Below are 13926 nucleotides of genomic sequence, written 5' to 3'. Positions count from 1 at the left end.
GACCTACATTTGTCTTTACTAACCTTTTTCTCTTTACATATCTATAGAAACTTTTGCAATCCGTCTTAATGTTCCCTGCAAGCTTCTTCTCATACTCCATTTTCCCTGCCCTAATCAAACCCTTTGTCCTCCTCTGCTGAGTTCTAAATTTCTCCCAGTCCCCAGGTTCGCTGCTATTTCTGGCCAATTTGTATGCCACTTCCTTGGCTTTAATACTATCCCTGATTTCCCTTGATAGCCACGGTTGAGCCACCTTCCCTTTTTTATTTCTATGCCAGACAGGAATGTACAATTGTTGTAGTTCATCCATGCGGTCTCTAAATGTCTGCCATTGCCCATCCACAGTCAACCCCTTAAGTATCATTCGCCAATCCATCTCAGCCAATTCACGCCTCATACCTTCAAAGTTAGCCTTCTTTAAGTTCTGGACCATGGTCTCTGAATTAACTGTTTCATTCTCCATCCTAATGCAGAATTCCACCATATTATGGTCACTCTTCCCCAAGGGGTCTCGCACAACGAGATTGCTAATTAATCCTTTCTCATTAAATAACACCCAGTCTAAGATGGCCTCCCCCCTAGTTGGTTCCTCGACATATTGGTCTAAAAAACCATCCCTTATGCACTCCAGAAAATCCTCCTCCACCGTATTGCTTCCAGTTTGGTTAGCCCAATCTATGTGCATATTAAAGTCACCCATTATAACTGCTGCACCTTTATTGCACGCACCCCTAATTTCCTGTTTGATGCCCTCCCCAACATCACTACTACTGTTTGGAGGTCTGTACACAACTCCCACTAACGTTTTTTGCCCTTTGGTGTTCTGCAGCTCTACCCATATAGATTCCACATCATCCAAGCTAATGTCCTTCCTAACTATTGCATTAATCTCCTCCTTAACCAGCAATGCTATCCCACCTCCTTTTCCTTTTATTCTATCCTTCCTGAATGTTGAATACCCCTGGATGTTGAGTTCCCAGCCCTGCTCATCCTGGAGCCACGTCTCCGTAATCCCAATCACATCATATTTGTTAACATCTATTTGCACAGTTAATTCATCCACCTTATTGCGGATACTCCTTGCATTAAGACACAAAGCCTTTAGGCTTGTTTTTTTAACACCCTCTGTCCTTTTAGAATTTTGCTGTACAATGGCCCTTTTTGTTCTTTGCCTTGGGTTTCTCTGCCCTCCACTTTTCCTCATCTCCTTTCTGTCTTTTGTTTTTGCCTCCTTTTTGTTTCCCTCTATCTCCCTGCATTGGTTCCCATCCCCCTGCCATATTAGTTTAACTCCTCCCCAACAGCACTAGCAAACACTCCCCCGAGGACATTGGTTCCGATTCTGCCCAGGTGCAGACCGTCCGGATTGTACTGGTCCCACCTCCCCCAGAACCGGTTCCAATGCCCCAGGAATTTGAATCCCTCCCTGCTGCACCATTGCTCAAGCCACGTATTCATCTGAGCTATCCTGCGATTCCTACTCTGACTAGCACGTGGCACTGGTAGCAATCCCGAGATTACTACTTTTGAGGTCCTACTTTTTAATTTAGCTCCTAGCTCCTTAAATTCATTTCGTAGGAACTCATCCCTTTTTTTACCTATGTCATTGGTACCAACGTGCACCACGACAACTGGCTGTTCTCCCTCCCTTTTTAGAATGTCCTCCACCCGCTCCGAGACATCCTTGACCCTTGCACCAGGGAGGCAACATACCATCCTGGAGTCTCGGTTGCGGCCGCAGAAACGCCTATCTATTCCCCTTACAATTGAATCCCCTATCACTATCGCTCGCCCACTCTTTTTCCTGCCCTCCTGTGCAACAGAGCCAGCCACGGTGCCATGAACTTGGCTGCTGCTGCCCACTCCTGATGAGTCATCCCCCTCAACAGCACTCAAAGCAGTGTATCTGTTTTGCAGTGGGATGACCACAGGGGACCCCTGCACTACCTTCCTTGCACTACTCTTCCTGCTGGTCTTCCATTCCCTATCTGGCTGTGGACCCTTCTCCTGCAGTAAGACCAACTCGCTACACGTGATACTCATGGTGATGGAGAGGATATGGATTCGGAATCCCAGCTCAGGGCCAGTTATGTTGCCAGGGTTGCAAACTGTCTGATTCAGGCTGCGACAATGGTCAGGGAGAGGGATGGGTTAGGTGATTAGGAAATGGAATTTGTGGCGAGGTCCGAAGACAATTGCTTCGGTCTTCCTGATATTTAATGAGAGGAAAATTCTGCTCATCCAATACCAGTTAGGGACAGACAACGTCACAAATCAGGGGCAGCGGATGGGTTCAGAGAAGTGATGGTGAGGTAGAGCTGGGTGTCTTCAGCGTACGTGTGGTATCTGATGGTGGATGATGTCTCCGCGATGCAGCATGTAGATGTGAAAGAGGAGGGCATCAAGGATAGATCCTTAGGGGTAACCAGAGGTAACGGCAAGGGAGCCGGAAGAGACGCAAATGCGGGAAATTATCTGGCTACCAATGGATAAGTAAGTCTGAAAGCAGGCAATCGCCTGTCTTAGTGAATAATTGCCATTCTAAAGGGCGACCGGATGTTCGTTCACCTTTATTCATTCCCTTCTACAAATAGAGAGGCCATTGGCTAATTGCACACCACAGGAGCTCCGGAAGCAGCCAAAAACGGTGAGGATCAGTGTAAGCTGATTCAAAGCACCCGTAATCTTTCCACAAAGTGGGGCAATGAGAACGTCCCCCACAGGCAAAATATTAAACAATGGTTCAACATGTGCCTAGATCAAGTTGTAAATCATCATCACCAAGACCACACGCATACAAACAAAAATTCGGGAAGACAAGAAGGTTTATATTCTGCATTTATTACAAGAAGTGGAGTCACAAGAGACTAAAGCTCAGTTTCATATGTATCCAACAACGTCACGAAACCCTTCAAGGGATCTTCAGAAATAGTGCAGCCTGTATAAAACGGTACTAAGTGTATTCGTGGTTATCGGATTGCAACCACAATTATTGATATAGTTTCACATATTAACGAAATATATCATCAATTGGTATCTGATCTGGAGGGTGACAGTGACGAAGGGTAATGGGAGATTCGCTGATTAAGAAGCACAAACAGTGATGAACATCACAGCAGCAACATTTCTATAGGAAACATCTACTCAAACACGGAGCGGGGTAATGGGGGATTATGAACACGATGTAAAACTGTCGGTTAGAACAAGTGAAACGTTAACTAAAGTAGGTTTACCGTGAGATTTATTGATACTTCTGATTAAATTCATTTTGAGGGACGGGTGTCCCACTAAGCAGGAGTAAGTTGCGCCGCTGTTCCACTCCGCCGCAGTCAGTCTTAGTCTGCTGCCAATGGAGCTGGAACCGGTTTTATTCTCCTTGTCCGGTTGGCTCGGGGAAGCTGAATCCAACAGGGTGTCATTGACCATCCAAGCCATGTAAATCTCGGCAGGGTAAAAACCGTTGGCCAGGCACACCAGCGTAGCCGTCTGCTCAGTGTCAATCTCGTCTGGTGATGGATGTAGCACGTAGACTTTAGGACGATGCATTTCACCAACTGCAAAGAGAGCAATATTTGTTAAATTGTGTCTATCTCTTGTCCAGTCTTCACTTCCCGTCCCCCTCTTTAACTGAAACTCCGCATTTGGCGTCAAGTCCTATCTGTGAGAGTTTACACATTTATCTGCCTGGTCAGAGGTGTATTTAAATGGTCTTTCTCATTGGTAGATTTATTGTGGTATGATGTCTGTTTGCAAAGAGTTGGAGACAGCCACCAATTTATAAAGCACTGGCAGTGTTGGGACGCAACAGTTTCAAACCGGTTATATTTTTCATGCTGGTCTTTACCCGTGTGGTGAATAGCAGGGTCACAGACTGTATTTCACTGACTAAAGGAGCATTTATTGAAGACACCGGATTATTCGTACCGACCATTGATCTTTGGTTCAGTCTCCGAACGAATATTTTCTGTGCTTACCCTTGGCTTTCCTGGTGGAGATTTTCACTGGAGTTGGCAATTCGCTAGCCTCTACGAAACACAGATATTCAGCCCCGCTGTCCCACTCCGCCGCGGCGACTTTCAGTTTGCTAACGATGGCGGATTTACTTCCACTCCATTCAGGAGTTAGAGTCTCTACTCCTTCCGTTCTCCGACTACCACCCACTAGCCAGGACACGCTGACTTTTTCTAAATCGCTGAACACGACTTCACAGCCAATGGTCGCTGTCTGCTGGGTCCAAATCTCTTCAAAGAGAGGGTTCAGTATCTTGACAGAAATGTCTGCCTCACGACAACCATCTAGAAAAAGAGGGAATGGTTATTTCAAACTGTCATGGTAAAACCACGGGAAGCAACAACAGCAGCTCACTCCAAGAGCTGTGAATGTTTCCACTTACTGTAGTGAATTATGAGTTTTCAGATTATTTCTTCTGAGCTAGTAAGTTGGTTCCCCATTCTGATCGAGTTGCTTTTGGCCTCCTGCCTTCTTTGGATGATGCCCTCAATAATATTTCCGATCATTTATTCCACAGACTAAGAGTTTCCCTGCCTGATATTTAATGGGGGCTGACTGTCCCCGCTCTGGTGAGGCAAACCTTCACCCATCAGACTGACTGATGCTGGAGGACAAACGCCGCCCTGTGGCCTATATGTGGCAGGTTCCAGTACTGCTCATATAAAGTGACCAAAAGTCCTCTCTATTGCATTGCTAAAGTTTGGGTCTGAATTGAGCTTGACTGGGTCTAGCCAATGGACGGAATCGTGCCCTCAGCACCAGCACCAACCATCACATACTCCGTTACATTTGACACCGCTTTCGCTATCTCACTTAGAGTAGAATGTGTTTAGAGAAACATAGGAGCTACCACTCGGGGCGAGGAAGGATCGTTGTTGGTATGTTGAGGTTAAATACACCATTGTTTGAAAAATGAAAATGAAGAAACTATAATTTTATGATGAGATACCTGACCAGCAGTGTTCGATATTGTCATTAGTGATAGTGGAAATGTCCTCAGGTATCCGTACCTTGACAACATTAAGGAAATTACTACCAGAAATTGTAAAACAGGTTCAATTTTTAAAGTCAAATATTCACTCTGGCCAGTCGTTAATTTATTTATGCGGGAGATAACATCTAAAAGAATAAACTTTCCCCCTCATTATTTTCATTAAAAGCTAATGTCTTACTCGGAAAATGATAGAAGCCGCCTTCATTATATTCCCGATGACTTCAACCCTGAAATTCCCAACATCCACACACTGGACCAAAATGGCGTGTCCACTGTGCATGTCCAACATTGTAAAATTGGTCCATTTCTCTCAATGATGACAGTGCTCCGGAGGGGAATGTTGTAGTTGCCGGACTGCGTATAATCACTTCCACTGTCTCCTCCCAGACTCTCAACGTGAACATATTATGTACTGGGATCCCTGATTCAATCATGTTAAGACACCATCCCTTCATAAGATCGCTCTTATTTGAAGGGGTTTTGCTATATTTTTATTCCCCAAAATTACTATCCTTTGGCAGTAAAATTGTCTATTAGGAGTGCTGTAATTATTGAGAATGTCAGGTAACAAAGTAATAAAATGAATCATCTCCACAAATTTAAACAGAAAACTGAGTCTGAACATGGAGCGACTTTGAAGCAATCAACAATGGAAATTTCACGTGTAAGAAATGGGCTGATTTTAACACTGAAATCTTCACCTTAGTTTCTAAACTAAAGACAATGGGCAAGTTTATATTCATTTCCTGTCGGTTTCCTTACAACACTGAAGCGGCATGAAGCGCTTCAAGGTGCTAATTAAAATGCTGCTGTTAGTGTTAGCTCCGGTACAGGCTCCAATGGTCAACTTCAGTATCTCTCTCATGTGACCATTCTCTGTGGATATGCATTAACAGTGTATATAAGAACATAAGAAATAGAAGCAGGAGTCCGCCATTTGGCCCCTTGAGCCTGCTCTGCCTTTCAATAAGATCATGGCTGATATGATCATGGACTCAGCTCCACTTTCCTGCCCACTCCCCATAACCCTTTATTCCCTCATCACTCAAAAATCAGTCTATCTCTGCCTTAAATATATTCAATGGCCCAGCCTCCAAAGCTCTCTGGGGCAGAGAATTCCATAGATTTACTACCCTCAGAGAATAAATCCCTCCTCATCTCAGTTTAGATGGGTTACCCCTTATTTTGAGACTATGTCCCATAGATTTAGTTTCCTCTATGAGTGGAAATATCCTCTCTGCATTCATCTTGTCAAGCCCCCTCATAATCTTATATGTTTCGATAAGATCATTTCTCATTCTTCTGAACTCCAACGAGTATAGGCCCAAACTACTCAACCTATCTTCATAATTCATCTAACTTCCTCACTGCTGTATGAAATCTGTTTTAAAAAAAAACCTTGGGCATTGGTGTAAGTTAGGAACTACAATTAAATAGATATCTTTATTTTCTAAGGAAAATTAATTAATTAAATCAGATGTTTGTTGAAGCAGTTGGGTGTGTTTTGCTAAGGTTTAGAGTTTAGTTCTACTTGCTAGTTCTGAGTCTAAGCAGAGGGATGGCAGGGCAGCTCAGTCCCATGGATTGCACATCCTGCGGCAAGTGGGAAATCCTGGATACTTCATACAGCCAAGAAGACCATGTGTGCAGGAGGTGTCTCCAGCTGCACCAACTTGAGCTCCGCATTTTGGAGCTTGAGCAGTGGCTGCAGTCGTGAGACTGAGAGCTATGTGGATAGTGCATTTCTAGAGGTGGTCACCCTGCAGCATAAGAGTGAGCAGGCAGATAGGGATTGGGTGAATGCCAGACAGAAGAGGAGGTAGTGCAGGAGTCCCCTGAGTCCATCTCGCTCTCGAACAGGTACTATGTTCTGAGTACTATTGAGGGCGATAGTGGCTCTGGGGAGTGCAGCCAGATCCAAATCCATGGCACCACAGGTGGCTCAGCTGCACAGGGTGGGGGGAGGGGGGAAGGAAGAAGAATGGAAGAGCTATAGTGGCAGGGGATTTGATAGTCAGGGGAGCAGACATGCATTTCTGTGGCCATAGACGTGACTCCAGGATGATATGATGCCTCCTGGTGCCAGGGTCAAGGATGTCACCAAGCTGCTGCAGGGCATTCTGCGGGGAGAGGGTGAACAGCCAAAGGCTGTGGTCCATATCAGGACCAATGACATTGGTAGAAATAGGGATGACATCGCACAGGCAGAGGTGAGGGAGCTAGGAGAGAAATTACAAAGTTGGACTTCAAAAGGTAGTAATCTCTGGATTACTCCCGTTGCCATGTGCTAGTGAGTACAGACACAGAAGGATAAAGCAGATGAATGCATGGCTGGAGAGATGATGCAGATGGGAGGGATTTAATTTCATGAAGCAATGGGGCCACTTCTGGGGGAGGTGGGACCTGCACAAGCTGGACGGGATGCACCTCAACAGAGCCAGGTCCAATGTCCTCATGAGGAGGGAGGGGGGTTGATAGTGCTGTTGGGGAGGGCTTAAATTAGCTTGGCAAGGGGATGGCAACCTGAAAATACATTCAGTAGGGAGGATGTAAAGCTGAAATTAGAAAGCAAAAATAAAGAAAGAGAATTTGAATGAGAGAGGAAACAAGCAGGAAAAAAGGGTAAAACAAATTTAAAGGCTCTTTATCTAAATGCACGTAGCATTTGTAACAAAATAGATGAGTTGACGGCACAAATAGATACAAATCAACATGATTTGATAGCCATTACAGAGTCGTGGTTGCAAGGTGACCAGGACTGGGAACTAAATATTCAGGGGTACTTGACAATCCGGAAGAACAGACAGGAAAAGGAGGTGGTGTAGCTCTGTTGATAAAGGATTAAATCACTGCAATAGTGAGAAATTATATTGCCTCAAATGATCAGGATATTGAAACAGTTTAGGTGGAGGTAAGCAATAATAAGGGGAAAAATCACTGGTGGGCATAGTCTATAGGCCCCCTAACAGTAGCAACTCTGTTGGTCAGAGTATAAACCAAGAAATAGTGGGGGCTTGTAAAAAGTGAACAGCAATAATCATGGGTGATTTTAATCTCCATATTAATTGGACAAATCAAGTTGGTCAGGGTAGCCTTGAGGAAGAGTTCATAGAGTGCTTAAGGGATGGGTTCCTTGAGCAGTATGTAATGGAACCAACCAGAGGGCAGGCTATTTTTGATCTGGTCCTGTGTAATGAGAGAGGATTAATTAACAATCTCATAGCAAGGAATGAATAATCATAGCATGGTTGAATTTCAAACTCAGAAGGATGGTCAGAAAGTTGGATCTCAAACCAGCGTACTAAGCTTAAATAAAGGAGACTACAAAGATATAAGGGCAGAGTTGGCGAAAATGGATTGGGAAAATAGATTAAAGTGTAAGATGGTTGATGAACAGTGGCATACATTTAAGGAGATATTTCACAACTCAAGAAAAATATATTCCTTTGAGGAGGATGTAAAAGAAAAGATAACCATCCGTGGCTAACTAAATAAATAAAGGACGGTATCCAATTTTTAAAAATGGCATACAAAGTGGCCAAAATTAGTGAGAGGACAGAAGATTGGGAAGCTTTTAAAAGCCAACAAGGATTTAAAAAAATGATTGAAAGGGAAGATATTCTATGTAAGTAAACTAGCATGGAAAAAAAACAGATAGCAAGAGTTTCTTTAGGTATAGAAAAAGGAAAAGAGTGGCTAAATGTTGGTCCGTTATAGGATGAGACTGGGGAATTAATAATGGGGAACATGGAGATGGAAGATACTCTGAACAAATATTTTGTAGCTGTCTTTGCGGTAGAGGACACTGACAATATCCCAACAGTGGATAGTCAAGGGGCTATAGGAGGGGAGGAACTTAACACAATCACAATCACGAAGGAGGTGGTACTCAGTAAGTTAATGGGACTAAAGGCTGATAAAACACCTGGGCCTGATGACTTGCATCCTAGCGTCTTAAGAGAAGTAGCAGCAGGGATAGTGGATGCATTGCTTGTAATTTACCAACATTCCCTGGATGCTGGGGAGGTCCTAGCAGATTGGCAAACTGCAAATATAATGCCACTATTTAAAAAAAGGAGGCAGACAAAAAGCAGGAAAATTTAGACCAGTGAGCTTAACATCTGTGGTTTGCAAAATGTAGGAATCAATTATTAAAGAAGCAGCAGCAGGACAGTTGGAAAACATAATTCAGTCAGGCAGAGTCAGCATGGATTTATGAAAAGGAAGTCATGTTTGACAAATTTGCTGGAATTCTTTGAGGATGTAATGAACAGGGTGGATAAAGGGGAACCAGTAGATGTTGTGTATTTGGACTTCCAGAAGGCATTCAATAAGGTGCCACATAAAAGGTTACGGCACAAGATAAAAGTTCACGGGGTTGGGGGTAATATATTAGCAGGGATAGAGGACTGACTAACTACAGAAAACAAAATCGGGATGAATGGTTCATTCTCAGATTGGCAATCAGTAACTAGTAGTGTGCCACAGGGATCGGTGCTGGGATGCCAACTATTTACAATCTATATTAATGACTTGGAAGAAGGGACCGAGTGTAAAGTAGCCAAGTTTGTTGATGATACAAAGATGGGAGGAGAAACAATGTATGAGGAGGACACAAACAATCTGCAAAACGACATAGACAGACTAAGTGAGTGGGCAAAAATTTAGCAGATGGAGTATAATGTTGGAAAGTGTGAGGTTATACACTTTGGCAAAAAAAAATCATAGAGCAAGTTATTATTTAAGTGGAGAAAAATTGCAAAGTGCTGCAGTACAGCGGGACCTGGGGGTACTTGTGCATGAAACACAAAAGGTTAGTATGCAGGTACAGCAAGTGATCAGGAAGGCCAAAGAAATCTTAGCGTTTATTGGAAAGAGGATGGAGTATAAAAAAAACGTAGTCTTGCTGCAGCTATACAGGGTATTGGTGAGGCCACACCTGGAATACTGCGTGCAGTTTTAGTTATCATATTTAAGAAAGGATATACTTGCTTTGAAGGCAGTCCTGAGATGGTTCACTCGGTTGATTCCGGTGATGATGGGGTTGACTTATGAGGAATGGTTGAATAGTTTGGGCCTCTACTCCTTGGAATTCAGAAGTATGAGAGGTGATCTTATCGAACCGTGAGTGGGCTTGACAAGGTGGATGCAGAGATGATGTTTCCACTGTTAGGGGAGACTAGATCTAGGGGGCATAATCTTAGAATAAGGGGCCACCCATTTAAAACTGAGATGAGGAGGAATTTCTTCTCTGTGAATCTCTGGAATTCGCTGCCTCAGAGAGCTGTGGAAGCTGGGTCATTGAGTAGATTTAAGACAGTTTCTTAACCAATAAGGGAATAAGGGGTATGGGGAGCAGGCAGGGAAGTGCACATGAATCCATGATCGGATCAGCCATGATTGTATTAAATAGCAGAGCAGGCTCGAGGGGCCGTATGGCCTACTTCTTCTCCTAGTTCTTATGTTATGATGTTCTTATGAGTTATATATTTAAATATAGGTTTGTTTGGAGGTAAATTATATATTTCACTACAAATTCATTTTATTATTGGGAAAAATCTCCTTTGCAAAAGATTTTACGTTTTAGCCAAATAAACTGACAGCGAACCTAACCGAGTCAGTAAAAAAAGCTTCAGCTATTGCGACGTGCGGTTCAGACCATTTAAACCAGAACACTTATTCTGGATATCCTCTATTAACAAAACCTTAGCGATAAAAGTTACAAGAGAGGGCACTTACCAGATTTCACAGTCAGTGTGGTGCCAGCTCCGTATTCATCGTAAGAGGCACAGTCATTCAGCTCCCAGTCAGCCCAGTTCAAAAAGGGTCATTGAAGCAAAGGTCCGGTAACAGATACACCAAAACAACGCCGCTCGAGGAGACTTTCCGATACATTAGAGTCATTAATACATTTCAATTTCGGTCAGGTTCTATCCATCCAGATATTTACTATGTGCAGTGCGAAATCCTGTAACAGTGAAGAAGTCAGTCCATTGATTTAACATTAGGCAAAGCTGATAGATTTCAACCAAAGATCGAATTGGAATTAATTGCAGACTTTAGGCAGTAACAACCTTGAGTAAGAAGCACATTGTAGATCCACCTTCACGAGTAGGAAACCAGATAACTGTTGGAGAGGTTTGCGCTATGGGCCGAGTGACTGTGGGGCCACGGTCCCGAACGCCATGACTATCAGCGTTGCAGTCATACATGGCACTGTCGTCAACTGTCAGGTCATTGATTTGCAGAGAAAATGTCTTTGCTTCCTCGTTGACTGATTCAACATATCGTCCGCCAATCGTGATAATTTTCCGATTTGATGAATCCAGATTTTTCCGGTACCAGAATGTGCGGTATAAAGGAAAGCTGGTATCAGTTAGGATGCAGTTGATGGTCAGGGATTCGCCTGTTTTTTTCGTTGCCGTTCTTGGTGTTTGGTCTAATCTTATACCGAAGGCACCTGAATGGGGAAAATATATTTAATGCTTCGCGTATCTGAAACAATACAAGAGTTTGAAGGCAGGACAGTTTCCACAATCTACACGCAGCCACACAGTTGTATCAAAATTAACATTTAATCTCTTTATTAAGTATCACTTACTCGGTAACCAGGCTAAAAGGACCGAAACCCAGAAAATATTCATTGTATTTTCACCAGAGGAGAGCAATTTGATGAGAACAAACTCCAGACCCCAACACCGTCTGTTCTGTGTAACCGTGTGTGTCTGAACACCGACCTTATAAACCTCGAGAGAATGGGTTTATTTACATGGGGCGGAGGGAGAGGCCAATAGCAGTGAGTATAGCTCACGGGCTGTGATGGGCTGTATTGTGTCCCCTCGCCCCATCGTCACAATGGTGCCACCTGCACCGATTAGCATGAAGAGATCCAGAGAACACGCTGCACGGTGCACGGTAACCGTCTTTGATTTGTTTGCATCTGCACTGATTGTTTTTCCATACTTTCCTACTTTAATAATTTGTCAATACTTTAATGCTATATGAATAATAATATTCACACTTATCCACTCGGGACCCAGTGTAAAGTACCCAAGTTTGCTAATGATACAAAGGTGGGAGGAAAACAATGAGTGAGGAGGACACAAAAAATCTGCAAAAGACAGTTAAGTGAGTGGGCAAAAATTTTGCAGATGGAGTATAATGTTGGAAAGTGTGAGGTTATGCACTTTGGCATAAAAAAAACCAAAGAGCAAGTTATTATTTAAATGGAGAAAAATTGCAAAGTGTTGCAGTACAGCGGGACCCGGGGTCAATTGTGCATGAGACACAAAAGGTTAGTATGCAGGTACAGCAAATAATCAGGAAGGGAAATTGAATCTTGGCCCTTATTGCAAAACCGTGGAGTATAAAAGCAAGGAAGTCTTGCTACAGTTATACAAGGTATTGGTGAGGCCACACCTGGAATACTGCGTGCAGTTTTGTTTTCCATATTTAAGAACGGATATACTTGCTTTGGAGGCAGTTCAGGGAAGTTTCACTACATTGATTCTGGAGATGAGGGTGTTGACTTAAGAGGAAAGGTTCAGTATTTTGGGCCTCTCTCCACTCATTGGAATTCAGAAGAATGAGAGGTGATCTTATCGAAATGTATAAGATTATGTGGGTTCTTGACAAGGTGGAGGCAGAGAGGATGTTTCAACTGATAGGGGAGACTAGAACTAGGGTGCATAATCTTAGAATAAGGGGCCACCCATTTAAAACAAAGATGAGGAGGAATTTCTTCTCTCAGAGGGTTTTTCATCAGTGAAATTCGCTGCCTCAGAGAGCTGTGGAAGCTGGGTCATTGAATATATTTAACAAAGAGATTGACAGTTTCTTTACCAATAAGGGAATAAGGGGTTATGGGGAGCGGGCAGGGAAGTGGACCTGAGTCCATGATTGGATCAGCCTTGATCGTATTAAATGGTGGAGCAGGCTCGAGAGACCATAAGGCCTACTCCTGCTCTTACTTCTTATGTTCTTATGTGAGCTTGACACAGCGAATGCAGCAGAAAGCATTCATAGAAACATAGAAACATAGAAAATAGGTGCAGGAGCAGGCCATTCAGCCCTTCTAGCCTGCACCGCCATTCAATGAGTTCATGGCTGAACATGAAACTTCAGTACCCCCTTCCTGCTTTCTCGCCATAACCCTTGATCCCCCGAGTAGTAAGGACTTCATCTAACTCCCTTTTGAATATATTTAGTGAATTGGCCTCAACTACTTTCTGTGGTAGAGAATTCCACAGGTTCACCACTCTCTGGGTGTAGAAGTTTCTCCTCATCTCGGTCCTAAATGGCTTACCCCTTATCCTCAGACTGTGACCCCTGGTTCTGGACTTCCCCAACATTGGGAACATTCTTTCTGCATCTAACCTGTCTAAACCCGTCAGAATTTTAAACGTTTCTATGAGGTCCCCTCTCATTCTTCTGAACTCCAGTGAATACAATCCCAATTGATCCAATCTTTCTTGATAGGTCAGTCCCGCCATCCCGGGAATCAGTCTGGTGAACCTTCGCTGCACTCCCTCAATAGCAAGAATGTCCTTCCTCAAGTTAGGAGACCAAAACTGTGCACAATACTCCAGGTGTGGCCTCACCAAGGCCCTGTACAACTGTAGCAACACCTCCCTGCCCCTGTATTCAAATCCCCTCGCTATGAAGGCCAACATGCCATTTGCTTTCTTAACCGCCTGCTGTACCTGCATGCCAACCTTCAATGACTGATGTACCATGACACCCAGGTCTCGTTGCACCTTCCCTTTTCCTAATCTGTCACCATTCAGATAATAGTCTGTCTCTCTGTTTTTACCACCAAAGTGGATAACCTCACATTTATCCACATTATACTTCATCTGCCATGCATTTGCCCACTCACCTAACCTATCCAAGTCACTCTGCAGCCTAATAGCATCCTCCTC

The 13926-nt window shown here is 43.6% G+C and overlaps 1 gene segment (V, D, J or C); it reads right to left on the bottom strand.

Annotated features, from left to right (window-relative positions):
* LOC139229031 (Ig heavy chain C region, membrane-bound form-like) overlaps positions 1-13926 on the bottom strand; it is a 179523-nt gene that overhangs the window by 41817 nt on the left and 123780 nt on the right. Inside the window, 2 exon segments of the C gene segment in view lie at positions 3234-3554; positions 3975-4295. Of these exon segments, the coding sequence occupies positions 3234-3554; positions 3975-4295 (642 nt within the window).

This window comes from Pristiophorus japonicus, chromosome 18, assembly GCF_044704955.1.
Source record: "Pristiophorus japonicus isolate sPriJap1 chromosome 18, sPriJap1.hap1, whole genome shotgun sequence".
NCBI lineage: Eukaryota > Metazoa > Chordata > Chondrichthyes > Pristiophoridae > Pristiophorus > Pristiophorus japonicus.
The sequence above is the reverse complement of the archived record's forward strand: the minus strand, read 5'-3'. Positions and strand labels throughout refer to the sequence as shown.